The following is a 17281-nucleotide window of genomic DNA, read 5'->3' as shown; positions in this document are numbered from 1 at the left end:
GTATATTAAAAAAAAACTAGTAAAAACACATAGTGCCGAGACTGAGAGCACAGGATGAAGGTCCAGACATAGTTGACACCTTTGCAATTAAAAATCAACATTATAACTGACGCATTTGAAGAGCTTGTGAATTGAGTTCAATTCCTTTTTGTAAGGAAACAGGAATCATGATAATGTGACCCATGCTGCCCTCTTCTGTTCTATGAGTGATTTTCATCTAAGTGGCCTTAACATTAGCTCACCACCACCACATTATGTCATGTGAAAACTAGAGAGGGGTGGAGGAGAGTGGAGCCTACAGAGAGGGAATTAAAAGCCTGGACTCGATTGTTAGTGTTAGAGGACAAAGGAAAACAATAGATAAAAAAAAGGACAGATGAGAAGAAAGAAAGAACTGGGTTGGGTAGTGCAGGAGTTTTCTAACTCCAAAATATGGCAATAATGCAACATCATGGTTGCAAGTTGTTAGTGCCTGCTTATATCAAAGATCAAAGCCTGCTGAGATTGAAGATCAAAGTCTGCTGAGACTGAAGATCATAGCAGTTTGGATATCACAAAGTACCTTAACATTTTAACAGTCGAATTAACATTTTAACAGTCGAAGCCCCACAAGGCCTCACCCCTTTAAAGTAAGGGGTCAATTGTCATTAACTCTTCAAGTTTGATGTTACATTCACTATTGTATTAACAGACATTAATAATTTGAATACGTTAACATTAGTCCTCCTTTCTGACTCGAGCATTGACTGCTTTTTGACTTGAGAGACAAAAACTCCCAAAAGCTAAGTCTGACATGTCTTTCATTTACATCGGAAATCGGGGATTTGTGAGGTTGTGCTGACTTTTCAACTGGGAAATTTCGACATCTGATTACAACAAGAATGCACCATGGGTCTTATAGTGACTATTCCGAGTAATTATTTTTGTATGACAGCTATAATGAGCCATAGTGGAACATTCTTGGAACTCAAATCAGACTCAGAGTTGTTGACTTAAACTATTACTACTAGGGTTTAACAAATACTTGTGTATGCTGCTCTAAAACCTAAGGTGGTGGTTTTGAAAGCCAAATGATTAGTTGAGAATGCCGAGTCAAGAATATTGGCTGCCAGCCATTTTCAGAGCAGTGGTCAAATTGACGCCTATAGCAGTCAATGGCAGCCAATGAGACACAGACAGACAGAAACACACACACACACAACTCAAGTACTCAAGTACTCATAATTCCCATGTGCATTGTCTAGGGAGTTATGTCCTATATTTTTCCCCAAGTTCATCAATTCATGTCTGCTATTTATATTTTTTGAAATGTCTAATTTTTTATGCATAATTTCTCCCATAGAAAATGTATGGAGATGGCAAATCAAAGGCAACAGCGTGAGTACTCAGCATTCACAACTACAGAATACAATATTATGTCCACACTAAGCTGCCAGATACTTCAGGTGGCTTGTAATGACACTCTTAGAATCTTACTGTTGGTGCTGTTTGTCAGCATGAGTCAAGATCAAATGCATTTATAGAGCACATTTAGGGACAACTGTTGTTTTTAATTCCTTAGAATTATAAGGAACTGGTATTAAAAGCCTAATAGTAAAGACTTAAAACTTTGGAGTGTATGTGAACGTCCAGGAGTTGTCGACCTCAGTGAAGGTGCAACAACTCAGTCAGACAGGGTGGCTTATTATTTTGCAATGATTTAAAAACGAGCTATACAAATTTTGAACTGGACCCTGTAGGTGACAGAGCAGATAAGCAGATAAGCCTGATGTGATTGCGCGGTCTCTTCCCTGTCAACATATGTGCTGCTGCATTTTGAACCAGCTAAAGACGGTGAAGATACACTGATCTACCCCAAAGTATAAAGCATTACAGTAATCGTTTGTGGGGAGATAAGGTGTAACCTTCCCGAGAAGGCATATTTGGAAGAAACTGCTCTAAATAACTGAGTATCTATTTGTCCATTTTAAAGCATTGTCAATGAACACACCAAGATGGGGCAAGAGGCAACAGTGTCAACACCATATAAAAGATCTGGTTTATGATTTCAGTTTTCTTTTATTCAAGACTTAAAAAATGAAATTAATGAGATTCCATTTTTTTTAAGAATCTGTTCTTTATTTTATTTGCTGTCAATTAATTACATCATTTTGAGCCAGAATCAGCACTGTTCATTATCAGTCCCAGCTTTGCATAGCTAATATTAATGTATCTTATTACAGTATCAGCTTTAATAGAAAAAAACACAAAAATATTAATAATAATAATACTATTTTGAATATATGTGTGCTTTTGCACTCTTTTATGCATTGTCTTGTATTTTCTTGGTTTGTTTTCTGGTCCGTTAGAGTCAGATTTCAATTGAGTGACAAAAATGAAAGTGAAGCTGTGTAAACGCAGCTCACAGTCATTACCGCCATTAACGTTTTCTGTTATCACTTGACGCGACTCGAATGAATCGTTTAAACCCACATGTTTCTGCTTAGTAACACAAATCATTGCCGGGACGTCTATAAAAGTAATAGATTGATCAAATGTAATCGATGGGTTTCGGGTAAAGTCTTTTTCTCAAACACACAGGATATTGTTTCTTTGTGGCGGCGGCCCACAAACGGTCCATTCATAGCTGGCCAATCAGAACACGTCTTACTGCGGGGATCAGCCAATGGCGGCGCAGCGTGTTATTTGGCCTTGTTGCGACCGCGGACAGACAGACGCAAGTGGACCGGTGTGAAGCTAAGCTAACTCGTTTTCATTACCGCCACTCAATTTTAAATTTTGCATCACTTCCATTTGCAGCACATGCGTGTATGTGCTTGCGAAAAATCGCAGCTACCCGCAAACATCCCAGATATTAGGCTAAAAGGCTTAAGTAAGTGTTCATTTAGTAATAAGTCGCTTATCTCCAGCTAGCAGCGGGTACGCGCCAGTCGTGTTTGACAACAGTGCTGTTGTGTTCCCGGTGTTTGTTGGTGTTTGCAGCATTCGATTGCAGCGGCCACGGGAGAAAACCCACACAGTTAGTGGAGAAGAAAAGTCAGGCATGGCAGAATTCCTCGAAGACCCGTCGGTTCTTACTAAAGAAAAGCTGAAGAATGAGCTCGCTGCCAACAACGTGCCACTTCCTAGCGGAGAGCATAAAAAAGAAGTGTATGTGCAGCTGTACCTGAAAAACTTAACCGTACTGAACGACAAGAGGAGCCCGCCCATAGACAACTTCTCCAGCGATGAAGATCTGCCTGCGCCCGTGGTGTCCAACAAAAGTCGCTCTGGAAGGGTAAGTTACAGTTTGTTGGACACTGGCGATACGACGATATGCGATGTTATCGCGATAAGAAAACACTAAATGAGACGTTTGTGTGACTTTCTACAATCGAGTGAGTCGTTAATGGAGAAACTATTACTTTCTTATGTTGGTGGCTTTATAAGATGACCACCTTACAGTTGTAGTGATTTTGTTTGTGCCACAAGGAGGAGCTAGTATCTTTCCAGTCATTCCATGATTTTTCTCGTTGTTTTATTAGTTTGCTTTGAAATATGTATTTTTATTCCTGAGTATTGTTTGTAGTAGTAATAATACATCATTTAATTCATTTGGGGGAGGCCATGGGTCTGAAGTATATCAGGTTAGTTTGTTTTTCAACCTGAAGGTCAGGGGTCTGATGCTGCTGCCAAAGTGTCACTGGGCAAGACACTTAAACTCAATTTGCCTGTTATAAACGGGGGTGCACAGTTCCAAAGTACCAGTACCATAGGAATGGTATCCTGCTTAAAATTGCCTGCAGGTATGATAAAGCTCTTAAGCCCTGTCCTTTCATGTCATGTTGAAATGCCCTTTGATTTAAGTTATGTCATCAAATTGTCTAGAGTCTTAAGAGTCTTTGAGATAAGTTTTTCACAAAAGAATCAATAACAATAAGTTTGGCTTCCAGTCTCCTATTTAAAGCCCAAATGAAGGTAGATTATGGACATGAGGCTTTGCCCATTTACCATAACAAAAATATTGATTAGATTGCATTAATTTTGTTGAGCACAATCAAGATGGGAAACCTTCATATTGTCCTATTGTTGGATGTAATATTATGTGGTCTTATGTGAGTGAGAAGTGATTTTGCCACCGATTTTAATGATATTTCATATCTTTATATTTTCTACAGAAAGCTACCAAAAAGACAGACAAGCCACGCTCTGTGGAAGTTGAGGTGACAGACCTCACAGATGAAGATTTAAGAGAACAGCTGGCAAAGCATGGCTTTGAGTCAGGACCCATTGTTGGTGAGGAACTGTATTTACACTTGTTACAGCAATGCTGACCGTACAGTATAATTATATCTCAATCACTTTATTGGAACGGCTACAGTTGATGGAAACTTTTTTTTTTTTACACATTTTCAAAACTTTGCTTAAAATTTGTGATACATTTGAATGTAAATCAGGTAACTGAGATTGTCTTGTCTGGTTATGTCTGTGTCATAACAGAGATGTATGGATCCTGCTTCAGCAACATTGCCATTATTATATTATACTATATTGTATTTACGTCTGTTTCTGCCATTCAGCCTCTACACGTAGATTGTATGAGCAGAAGCTGCAGAAGCTGATGAACCAGCCTCCACCTGAACCCCCTGCACACGTCACAGCTCTCCCCAAGGCAGATAGTAACCAGAATGGCAATACAAATTCTGACCAGTATAGTGACAAGGAAGATGGTGAGCTTTGTGAACACTCACTGCCTGTGATCTATAAATAACCTGCTTCTTGCTTGTTAAATGTTGGGAAAACCCCTGGTTACTACACTGCAATGTTTCACAACTGTGTTTATATAACCTGTGTTGTTGGTGTTTTTTATCAGAAGAGATCGCTGCCCCTGAACCAGAGCCAGTTCCTGTGGTGGAGAAAGCTGTGAGGAGCAGAGGGAAAGCTCCAGTCACTGCCAGGACCAGCAGCAGACGACAAACCAAGGTGAAGGACCGTTTGATTTTACCATGGTAGACAATAAGGGTGCATTCACACCAGCTCCTTCTTAATCGAACCCTAGTTTGTTTGGGTAGATGTGAATGCGCAACCAAACTCTGATCCGCACCAAAGAAGCAAACTGGTTCGCCTAAAAACGTAGGTCTCAGTTACAGTCAAGTGAACCAAATGCAGGAAGCCGACTACAACGCAGGGCATTGTGGGTAAACACAACCAAAACATATGGGTGTGTAGAACGGGAGAAATTGCTGAGCCCGTTGTTGCAGTGTATATGTTACATTACATTACATTACATGTCATTTAGCAGATGCTTTTATCCAAAGCGACTTACAATGGAATTGAGTACAATTAGCCAGGGATGGAGTCGAACTTGCGACCATGATGTCTTTCGCACACAGGATACCCGTCTTAACCACTGAGTCACTCTACCATATGTGTCATATGTTCACATAAAACAATAGGATTTGATACAGCTACATGTTTTGCTTTTATGTGACAGAAACAGAAGTTGCCCTGCATTAACCAACAGATGAGCGAGTTTTCTTCATTCGTGTCTTATCCTTCAGTAATTCTTGATGCAGCGCCACCTCAGGCGAGGAGGGGAATACGTTATTCAAGAGGTTCAGTTTGTTTCACTATAGCGCAGTGTGAAAGCAAATTCAGACCAGCTGAATGTTGCAACCCCCAATTGAGTCCCCAAACGTACAGAGTCTAGCGGACTATTAGTTGTGAAAACAACCTAAGAGTCATTGTCATTTGTTTGGATGTTTTTTTCTTTCATTAGCAGGTGGTGGAGGAGGTTACGATCGAAGAGACTCCAAAGAAGGCCAGCAAGAGCGCTGTTGAAGACATCCTTGCCAATGAAATAAGCACACCAACAGGCATCAGGTGACTTTTTCTTAGGTTTCCACCATATGCTGTATAGAAATCTAGAAGTCTTCTGAGTTGAAAAGTAAAGCCCAAGATGTAAGACAAGAGTAGTAGTTCCTAATTGGAACATAATGTTAATTTTGTAAATAATGGCCCAACATGTGGAAATAGAAGAAGCATGGCACCTGAGTGGACACCAGTGTGATTGACAGTGCGACAGTTGCTGGTGGCATCCATGGAATGTTCATTTGTATAAATAGTATCTGGCTTGCAACTAAAACGCACACTACTTATAATCCTGCAGGGAAAAGTAAATGGCCAATTTTTTTCCTTGCAGTTGAACACAGAGTTCACTCACCAGCTATTCTAGAGCCTTCAGCCACATTTCATGATCTTGTACAGCTGGCTCAAGTTTAGTCCCATCTACAACAAAGAACAACACAAACGGATGAGAGGGACAGCTTATACACTTTGTGGATGATGTGACGGCTATCTAAGCACCAGCTGAGCAAATTGAACTGTTACGGACTGTGTCAAAAAATCTGTAATGTGCATCACCTGCTATAAAACAAATTCTGAGAAATGGGGAAATGGTTCACTGAGATGAGCCGCAGTCTATCGCTGTGTTTAAACAGAGTGGGACGGCTTGGTCCAGTAAAGTACAGTCCAAAATAACCAACCCCAACCATTCCATTGTTTAGCAATGGAACGCCCCCTTGGGGTACCAGTGTAAAATGTTACGGTTAGATTGGCTCCACCCATTATAGTCAGCTGATTGGGCAACAGAAAAACATCACTGCTTTGCAATAGCCCACAGTCTTTTCTCATACAAAGCTAAACATCTTGAGACAAATGGCCACAAACCGAGCAGGAAAAAAACTTGAAGTCCTCCATTGTTGTCTGTTGTGTTGCGTTCGATGTCGTCACACCAGTACGATGCTGACCTCCACCTATTGTAATCTGTGTGAAAGCTTGGAAAATAGCTTGTCAGGTGGAACCTGTGTTGTTCAACACTAGTCTGAAATGTTATTTTTTTGTTGTTTGTTTGTCTGAGTAGTGCCACTTGCAGGCGTCCAATCCGAGGAGCTGCTGGTCGACCTTTAAAACAAAGTGAGTACTGGTTGAATCAATCCCGTGTGCAGCACAGCGTCCAAACCGAGAGCCGCTCGTATAAGGAGTCTCTCGTCCGACCGGGCAGCTCCGACTCTTCAAGCAAAGCCACGTTCTGTCGGCACGTCTTGTCCTTGTTGCTCAAGCTGCTCCTCCTTGCTGCAGTGGTTGGTTCTCTGTACTATGTCTACCAGAACCTGGATGAAGATCAGATCAACACCCTCAAAGGCCTCCGGGACAGTGTCATCATCCCAATCCAGGATGCTGTGGAAAACACAGCCGCCTACCTGGGCAACATCACCGTTGGCAGTGCTACTGAGAGCGCTGACGAGTAAAGACCCTCAGCAGTCCCCTGCTATGCCCATGCCACCTCCCGCCTGCCACAACACAGCACACCACAACTCAAGCAGACAACGTTGCTCACCTCTTATCAACTCTTGTCCTACAAGGAAAAAAAGGACCGACATAATTGGAATGATGAACTGTCTCTTCTCTGGATTCCAGCTCTCTACTCCCACCACATTAGGGAGATGTAACTCAAACAGTAGCTTCTGGATAACACTGTTTTGTGGCAGTCACAAGAGACTCATTTTGATGTTTTAATCTGTGAAATGTTTTGTTGTGTCTGTGCGTATTTAACCCTTGTCTGTAGAAACAAGTGCAAAATGGAGAGGCTAGTTTATCCATGCATGGTTCTAGTTTTTGAAGGTCATACTGTAGTTTCTAATGCTCCGTGTCAGGTGTTTTTCTGAAGGTGAAGTGCCTGGACACTCTTAGCGCCCTCCCATTTTTCCACGCACAAATCAGCGCGACTACTAATGCCAGAATGTCTACATGTGTTTCTATACGAATTTCAGAATTTGCTCTGTAGCTGTAGACGACTGTAGTTAGAACGATTCATTATTTCTATGGTGCTCAGGAAGATTTCGCTCAACCGTTTCTTTGTGGTTTGTGCTGGGAGGAGACACGTGGTCGGGTCTCATCACTGCATGAGGAAATTCAGCCCACATTCATGTTGAAGTAAAAACGAAACCATTTCTTTCTTTTTTTTAACTGTTGAGTGCAACATTCTTCTGTAAAACGGATTTGATTCTGCTTCCTCTACATTTCAATAATAGTTTTTAACTTTTAATAGACTGACGATTTTGGCATCTTTGTTTCAGAATCCTTGTCAGCAAACAGACAACTTTTTAGTATCTACTATTTATCAGACAAGCGCTCCTTGAGGATGTGGATATTGCAGTGTTTAATCATACGATGATTTTTTTATTTTTATTTCCTCCCCCAGTCCTGCCAGTGTGCCCATATAAGTTTACATGCTTTGAGTTTTAGTGCTCTGTTGTGCTTTCTTTTGTTTTTATTAGATTTCAGGTCCTTCAGTCCTAAATGCAGGATTGGCTGGTGATAAGCACCCACATTGCCCATCTCACTGACTGAATTAGTGTCCGGACATGGAAGACACAAGAAGAAAGTTTTTTAATAATTGGGAAATTTAATACGTTTATTATCGTAAGAACTCTCGACTGTTTCTGCCTGTGCAAATTACTAGAGATGGAGATGCTGTTCACTGGATGGGGGAGGGGTGTGAGGGGGAGGGTTTATGCACTGGAGGTGATGTCACGGGGATGGGAACATTTGTGGGGCATCATTGTTTCTATTTTGATATTTTTCTAAAGAGGTGTGTTTAACTTACTATATAGCACATTTTAGAGTTTGAATCAAGCATGTAATCCATGCAAGTAATTAGAGTATCCTAATCTGATCGTTCGCCAGGCAGCTTTCCTCACAATGGACATAAATGACAAGGGTTGTGTGGGTAAGGATTTTTAATCTGATTATTTGTGATAATGTAGGCAGTGTATCATAAAATAAACTTGGTTGTTACCATATCCGTTTTTATTATTTTTATACCTCTGCTTGGACATCTGGTACAGGTTTTAATTACTTCACTGCAACACATTAGATGATAATGTGTTCAAGAGCTATAACTACAGGCAAGTTTATACTGCAGTAGTAAAACTATATGTCTTCATTCTAGAATAAAATGTTCTTATTCTTTTTAGTATCCTGATTTGATTTGAAGAGTTAATTCTTGGACAAACCACCTTTATTTTCAGTGAAGTCTCAGTGTTGGTGCATGTTTGTCAACTAGTTTTCTCTCTGTTCAGACCGCTGCCAGTTACTGAGCAAAGAAGAGCTGCGTTACTGCTTCGTGTGAAGTCCAGCGTGAGTGACAGTCCTCCCTCACACTCACAATGTGCAGTACTGTGCAAAAGTTCTAGATCTGTTGTTTTAACATGACCATACAGTACAGTTATTTCTCATTCACTTTATTGCAACACCTCCAGATTACAGGTTTCTCTGACTTCAGCCTATGTGATTATTAATTGATACATGATTTAATTGTCTGTTTATGCATATTTTCTCACTTTAAGTGCACGTGAGTTACGGAACATGATGCATTCTGTGATTTTCTTTTTCTTTCTCACCCTGCACTGTCGGGCAGCTGTGCGCTCAGTTACACCCTGGTCGCAGAAATAGGATAAACATCCTTTTTTTTAAGTCAGCTTTGGTTCTGTCACTTTGTCTTGGCTTTTTTAATTTTGTATCTACAAGTGTATTAATGCTCAGATGAGCAGTGTCTGTGCAGCACATCAGGGAAACTATATCAATTTCATCAACCTGCAGTTATATTTGGATTTAAAAATAGAAACACTTGGCATGGGTTTTGGCAATGCTCGAGGCTTGAAATTCACATTGCTCTCTTCAATTGGATGTACATTCAGATGCACATTAATTTATCTGTATCTGTAATTCGATCATCATCAATAGAAGTGCTGACTTCAGTATCTCACCCGCACCACTGTCAAATTTAGTCACTGACTGCAGTGTGTTTTCACTGGACTGTAAGACATGCAGTGACGCTACACCAAGCCAATAATTATTAATCACTAATAAAATGAGCCACTAATTCTCATGTATGTTATTAATAACTCACTTCAGTGTAATGTGACAGAGGTTGTTGACTCCTGTGTGGTGGTGTTGCCAGTGGAGGTGGGGTGGAGAGAAGTAGGACCAGCTGACTAACCTGCCAAACTGAGACTTTGTAAGGGATGTAGAGACTTATCTATATAAATCCAACTGCCTGACAGCACAGTAAGGAGAGGAGTAAGTAACACACACACACTGCAGCGGAGTCTTACTGTAGCACTGGAGACAAGGACAAGAATTTAGCCAGATCCTCGACAACAGGTGAACAGGCATGTTTCGTATCACTTGAAAAATCTGATTGGGACAGTTCAGACCTGAGATCTGGTTTGATTCTTTACAGGTTTTATATTGCTTATTATGTTGTGTTATGTTTTATGCCAGACTTTTCCTTTTTTACAACCCGGGCAGCAGCTAAATGTTCAGTTCTTCACTAGTGGATGTACTCACAGTGACATAGGCAATGACCAGTGAGAGTGGGACCAGAGACACTGACAGAATAATCATCTCCTTCACTGAAAGAAAGTTGTCTTTACTTTTCTATAAAGAACATTGACCATGTTTACCTACACGTAAGTTCTGTGTTTTCAGAGCAGGTTATTTCTAGTTCTGTCTGGGACTGTGTTAAAAAAGAATGAAAACATTGCATTTGAAAAATAATTTGAATTGGTCTTTTCAAATACTATCATCAAACTATCATGCATGGTCCCTATAGTATAGTACTCTATGGAATTAAAATTATAATAGTTAGTAGATATGGTTTTGTACTAATGTTTTCATTAAAAGTTATATCTGTGTCATTGATCTGACCTTGGAGGCTAAGCCAACTCATTAACCTCTCATATTTATATGCTTCAAGTATGTGCTGCTTTCTCCTGGTAATCTGGTTTCCCAGGACTAATGAATGGATTAATCTTTATACACAGTGTCTCTTATATTCTTATATGTAATGTGTTGATCACTCACAAGTCTCAGTCTCAATGTGCAGCATCCATATTTAAACCTAAATGTATCATAAATATGATATTTATTAATCATTAATACACTACGCTACTGCCTCCCGTGCTCATCTCAGAGAGAGAATCAAGGTAAAGCCATAATAATCTAAAATAAAGGTTGATTTATTGTCCTATAATATTCTTTAAAGACATCTAATTGCCGGTGCGGCAGATGGAAGCAGTGTTAAGGGATTACAGCAACTCTTCTAAACTGTGCGGTCAGTCAGTCAAGTTTGGCACTGGATTAAATGCTCCCTCCTCCATTTTTTGGAGGGGAGGGTGGTGCAGGCTGAGTCGCAGCTCGCAGCTCTGAGTCACATGAGCTGCAGCGGCAGACCGTCACACACCTGCCTCAGCCTGGACTGACAGTGACTGTGGGAGGTGTTGTGGATGCAGAGTGACACAGAGATCTGGTGGAAACGCACCATAGGTGTCCTTTCAGTCTGCCATGCTGATTACATGGTGGTATTTATACTTCTCAGCTCGGAGCATCGTGCTACAATGCAAGTATTGCTGGTGTTTTTGTGTGTCTGGCTCTGTGTCATTTGAAGGTGAACTCTGCAGGAGGATAATGTGTCTCTCGCTGTCTCTTGTCTCTAGATTTAGATGTCAGAGAAGACATGTCAGTGCTGTTGCCAAAAATGTGTACTCTGCTTTCTGAGTTTACCTGGATGTGTCTGTTATCAACAACCAACACAAGGCTGTGTTTCTGACCTGAATACTCTTGTTTTCTTCCCTTTCATTTACTCTCTTCAGCATTTAAAATGGCCTCAGTTGTGCAGAAGCTGATTGCTCCCCTCTTCACTGGTCCTCCTGAGCCGCCCGCAAATAAAGTGACCGTGGTGGGTGTGGGCCAGGTCGGCATGGCCTGTGCTGTCAGCATCCTGCTCAGGGTAAGAGCCCCACTGGTTCTGCCTGTAAAAGATGGTATATTACAGTAATACTGTCCCTTCCAGCTTGGTAAAAAAAAAAGGGAGTTATTGGTATTTTTAAGCCATTACTTTGTGATTACTATAGAAATGAGACGGTATAATTACCATTATTGTTACTGTAGAGTGATATTACGTGTTAAAGGCTGAGGTAATGCCCAAGATCCTCTGAGACTGACAGTGGATTACTGATCTCTTGGTGTCTGATCTGGTTGTTTATCCCTGCACAAAGTGTGGTGATAGGAAAACGTACTTGTATTAAAAGTAGGGATGGGACGATACCACTTTTTTGTGTCCGATACGATATCGCAAACTCGTGTATCTATCGATACCTATTGATATTTTAGTAATTTTAGACCATTTATGAACTATGAGACTGAGTCATTTCAAAGACGTTATTCTCCAATGATGTCACAAATATTGTTCTCCCAAAAAAACAGCCCAAACCTGATGGGATTTTTGGAGGGAAAACCTTGTCATCAAAGCAGTTCTTCTTCTTCAGTTGAAATTGTGCAGCATCTTCCTGTCTGAACACCAACATGAAATCATTTGACAGTGTGATTTGTAAATCTTTCAATACTAAACTGTAAGAAGCTGTTGTTTCACTGGATGAGTTCATTGTAAGGTCACCTCTGACCTTCCCTGACGCACACAGGAGCTGGCTGATGAGTTAGCCTTGGTGGATGTGGCGGAGGACAGGCTGAAAGGAGAGGCGATGGATCTGCAGCACGGCAGCCTCTTCCTCAAAACAAAAGTAGTTGCAGACAAAGGTGAGTTTATATCCTAACTGAGGAATTTGTTGAGTGCAGGTGACTGGAAATCGATCTAATCTCCTCTTTATACCTGGCAGTGGACTTGACTGAAGGATTGATATCTCATAATACTGAGGTTTCTGCCTCCAACAGCGCAACAAACTGACTTTTTCTTCTTCTCTTTCAGATTATTCTGTGACGGCAAATTCCCGCATTGTGGTGGTGACGGCTGGAGTCCGTCAGCAGGAAGGGGAGAGCAGGTTGAACCTCGTCCAGAGGAACGTCAACATCTTTAAGCACATCATCCCACAGATTGTCAAATACAGCCCTCGCTGCATCATTGTTGTGGTCTCCAACCCAGGTGCTGTCTAACACATCTTTATTGAAATATAGCAGCACACTTTGTCTTTGCAGCTAGAAGACATGGGTTCACGACCCAGTTGGAACATGGAGTTTGCATGTTCTCCTCATGTGTATATGGGTTTTCTGCTGGTTCTCTGGTTTCCTCCCACAGTCCAAAAACATGCAGATTTAGGGGATTAGGCAAATTGGACACTCTAAATTGACGGTAGGATGGTTGTTTGTCTCTATGTGGCCCTGTGATGGACTGGCGACCTGTCCACGCTGTGACCCCGCCTTTCACACTATGTCAGCTGGGATTGACATAGGGTGTCCCCCGCCCCCGTGCGACCCTCATGTGGAGGATAATGCATAATCACATGGATATAAAATATGATAAAAACTTCAATTCCATCTCTCATAATCAGTGTCTAACTCCATATTTGACCCAATGCCCCAATATATTAACTAACATATCTCGTGTACAGTGCAAACACATCACACAAAAGACAGTGTTGCTAAAAAAAAAAGGTCTTTTCAACAGTGGACGTGCTGACATATGTGACGTGGAAACTGAGCGGCCTTCCCAAGCACCGCGTCATCGGCAGTGGCACTAATTTGGATTCCGCCCGCTTCCGCTTCCTGGTGGCCGACAAACTGGGAATCCACACCAGCAGCTTACACGGGTGGATCCTGGGAGAACACGGAGACTCCAGTGGTAAGGACTAGAATATCTCAGTCGTGCTCCAGGTTTATATAAGGAGGGTAGAGCTGGACGATATGGACCAAAACAATTAACATTTTCAAACAAAATGTTAAAACAAAACAAAGACAAAGTGTTAAACTTTGTATTAACAGAAAACAACAAGCACATTATACAGCATATTGATGTACAATATATTATTGATATATACGATATCTTCAATCTAAAAAATAACAAAGCTTCAATACATATGTACATTAATGTTCATGCACTGTGGTTATTACTATCATAACCTTTTATTCATATACTACCATATACTGTGTATGGTAAGTGAAAAATGACCCAGCATTGAAGAAGGATGATGTCGTGAACGTGTGTTTTAGTGCCCGTCTGGAGCGGAACCAACGTAGCCGGTGTGAACCTGCAGATGCTGAACCCAAACATTGGCACCGACAGTGACGAAGAGAACTGGAAGGAAACCCACAAGATGGTGGTGCAGAGGTACAGGTCACTTTTTCTCACTTTTTCACCTGTTACCTGGAAACAGCAGCAGCTGTGATTGAACCTGTGGGCACATATTGTAGTCGGCAGCTTTGTGAGAAGCCGAAATTGTGACTCGAAATTCTACTGAAGTACATTTTAAACAGTTGAATCCACTTCATGGGCACTTTTTTGGTGTTTAGAGTGTGACTATATGAGGCTGTATCACTTTAGCCTGCCTCGCCTGCTCAGTCATTGTAGGTGTCACTGTGTGCAGTGTGGGGAAGTTGGAGTCACATGGAGCTGACGACCTTATTCAGCATCGCAACAACTCATTTGACAATGGTTTGAATGTAAAAAACATTTGTTTGTATTTCAGAGCTCACATTTTGACACATTTTTGCAAGAAAATAAATGTGTATTGGTCCGATACTGGTCAAAATCAGTGGATTGGATGTCGGAAATTCAATGCAATCCAAAAATCCTATATATCGATAGGATTTCACTATGTTCCGACTGTAAAAATGTAAATAAAAATCAGCAAAAAGCATTTTAGCTGAGTCATGTTTGGGCTGTTTTGGGAGAACAACATGTTACACGGTTGGAGAATTATGTCTTTGAAATGACTCAGCACAAACAGCTTCATAGTTCATAGTGGTCTGAAATTACTGTATTGGACTAATACAGTATCAATAGATACTTTAGTTTGTGATATCAGTATTGGTATTGGATACAAAAAGTGTTATCATCGTGTTTTTTCATCGTTATTGTCCCACCTCTACGACTGATCACATTAATGATGGCTCTGTTCACTTGATCCAGCATGCACCCTGATGCTGCTGGAGCTAAATGGAGCACAGCCATCGTTAACTTGATGATTTCCACCTGTGCTTTTCCTGCTGCTTATTGAATTTTTCTCCAGTAAAATACTAAAAATCAACTGATTTAGAAACCTTTCATCATAACAGAGGGTAAATTGACAATTTATTATTTCATGTCATCAACATTTTTCCTCCTCTGTGTTTGAACAATACCTAGAATGACTGTAAGAAAAGAAACCTTTCTTGTATCAGAGAATTCAATACAAAAATCTGCTTCGAAGAGTTTATTTTTAACACCATGTGTCATTTCTTCTTTTTCCGACACTTAAGGCAAAACACTGAACTGTCCAAGGTTTTGTTTAGTTGTTTTAAGTGTGTGTCTCTGTGTTTCTGTCAGTGCTTATGAGGTGATCAAACTAAAGGGATACACAAACTGGGCCATCGGTCTGAGCGTGGCTGACCTGACAGAGAGCCTCATGAGGAACATGAACAGGATTCATCCGGTTTCCACGATGGTCAAGGTAAAGGATGATAATATACACACTCATTCTGTACGTACATGAAATCTTTAAGCTGTATAGGCACACACAGATACATGTTATTAAAAGCTTTTTATCAATTAATCTTGTCACTAAAAAAAGAGACAAGTTCCATTAAAGATTGCTCTTAATTTACAGACATTTATCATGTGTTTTTGAAGTAATGTGCCATTATTATGAAAGTATTTAAGTATGTTTTAATTTGCTTAGATCAAGTAAAGTTCCACATATCAAATCTCTGGGTGCAAGCAATACTGTATATACATATCTATGTATATATATAGATATATATATATATATCTATATATATTTATATATACATAGATATGTATGTATATATATATATATATAGATAGATAGATAGATAGATAGATAGATAGATATACATAGAGAGACAGAGATATAGATATATCTACTGTCTCATTTAAGATGGGTTTTCATTGTGTTCATTTTCATTTAAATTGCTCTCTGCTTTTAATTTGTGATATTATCTTTCCTTTTTTTCCACTCACTGTACACAAAGGCATCATATGTTGAATTTTTGTTTTTGTTTTTTTATCACAGGGCATGTATGGAATCACTGATGAGGTGTACCTCAGTCTGCCTTGTGTGCTAAACAGTGGCGGCGTGGCCAGTGTGATCAACATGACCCTGAAGGACGATGAGGTGGCACAACTGCGAGCCAGTGGCAGCACACTGTGGGACATCCAGAAGGACCTGAAGGACATCTAGCTGATCAACAGGGGGCGCTACAGCCACACCTACTTGACTGCCATCACAATGCAGACACCGCCACCTGCCACAGCTTCAATCCACTGCCCTCTGTAGAGTCACAGACGTAAATATGGAGGCTATTTAGCCGTAGATTGTCAGAGTTTGTTCTCTTTTGTGACAACAACCAAGTGAAATGTTGCTCTAAATCATTTGTCCTTGACTGTGATGCAGTGGGGGACCATGTGTCACTCATGTGGCTTTAATATGTAATAAAAACACATTCATTTACGCAACAGGTGCATTTGTTATTGTTTTTTTCAGAAATTAAGTCAAAATGATATATTCTCGCCCTCTTTATTGCCATTTGTCCTCAAGGGAAAACAACGTTGGTTTCATGTGTTGGAAACATGGTTGAGCTTTTGCTGCATGCTGACATTCAACCCAGTCACAAGGATCATGTTGTGTGTTGTCGCCACAGACTGTAAATGTAAACAATGTGTGTACTCTTTCTGTTTGCTGGTTAAAGCTAACCAGAAATGTATGAATATACTGAATACTAAATACTACAACTCGACTGCTTGCAACAAGGATTCAGTTTGAATGGAAGTCTATGGGGAATTCAGTCTAACAAATGTCTGTTAACATTTTCCCGAGGACTTAATGGTCTCAATTGTTTGTTTCAGGTCTTATTACATTTTATAAATCATGTTTACATTAATTCTCCAGGTTCTCTGTTTTCCTGCCACAGTCCAAAAACATGCAGATTTAGGGATTAAGTTAAATGGACACGCTAAATTGACCGTCGATGTGAGAGCGGATGGTTGTTTTTCTCTATATGTGTCCCTGTGATGGACTGGTGACCTGTGCAGGGTGTACCCCGCCTTTCACACTATGTCTTTGAGATTGACACCAGTGATGTGTGGTTAGATTTAGGTACAAAAAGCACCTGTTCAAACAGATCATGGTTGTTTCCATAGAATCACTGTCTGCATTGTAAGAGCAGTTGTAGAAAATCATACAAAAAGGAATTTAATTCCTGTAGAGAATGTAAAACAAAAACAAAA

The 17281-nt window shown here is 40.4% G+C and overlaps 2 protein-coding genes across 6 annotated transcripts; both read left to right on the top strand.

Moving 5' to 3' along the window:
* Window positions 1–1342: 1342 nt before the first annotated feature.
* Window positions 1343–8843, top strand: LOC122775567 (lamina-associated polypeptide 2-like). Of its 3 annotated transcripts, none has more exons than XM_044035539.1 (7): window positions 1343–1377; window positions 2983–3277; window positions 4158–4275; window positions 4560–4709; window positions 4853–4962; window positions 5762–5862; window positions 6902–8843. In XM_044035539.1, the coding sequence occupies exons 1-7, from the start codon at window positions 1346–1348 to the stop codon at window positions 7287–7289; spliced, it is 1194 nt and encodes a 397-aa protein (XP_043891474.1). In that variant the 5' UTR covers window positions 1343–1345; the 3' UTR covers window positions 7290–8843. The 3 variants fall into 3 exon arrangements, with proteins under 3 accessions (XP_043891474.1, XP_043891473.1, XP_043891475.1); XM_044035538.1 differs by having other exon boundaries at window positions 5759–5862; XM_044035540.1 differs by lacking the exon at window positions 1343–1377 and adding an exon at window positions 2281–2872 and having other exon boundaries at window positions 5759–5862.
* A 1214-nt stretch (window positions 8844–10057) lies between these two features.
* LOC122775568 (L-lactate dehydrogenase C chain) lies at window positions 10058–16510 on the top strand. Of its 3 annotated transcripts, none has more exons than XM_044035543.1 (8): window positions 10058–10122; window positions 11697–11833; window positions 12525–12639; window positions 12809–12982; window positions 13505–13678; window positions 14047–14164; window positions 15362–15485; window positions 16068–16510. In XM_044035543.1, exons 2-8 carry the CDS (start codon window positions 11705–11707, stop codon window positions 16233–16235), a joined length of 1002 nt encoding a protein of 333 aa, XP_043891478.1. In that variant the 5' UTR covers window positions 10058–10122; window positions 11697–11704; the 3' UTR covers window positions 16236–16510. The 3 variants fall into 3 exon arrangements, with proteins under 3 accessions (XP_043891478.1, XP_043891477.1, XP_043891476.1); XM_044035542.1 differs by lacking the exon at window positions 10058–10122 and adding an exon at window positions 10129–10206; XM_044035541.1 differs by lacking the exon at window positions 10058–10122 and adding an exon at window positions 11259–11443.
* Window positions 16511–17281: the final 771 nt, after the last annotated feature.

The sequence above is a fragment of the Solea senegalensis genome, linkage group LG10, assembly GCF_019176455.1.
Source record: "Solea senegalensis isolate Sse05_10M linkage group LG10, IFAPA_SoseM_1, whole genome shotgun sequence".
NCBI lineage: Eukaryota > Metazoa > Chordata > Actinopteri > Pleuronectiformes > Soleidae > Solea > Solea senegalensis.
Note: the sequence above shows the minus strand (reverse complement) of the source record. Positions and strands in the feature narration are given on the sequence as shown.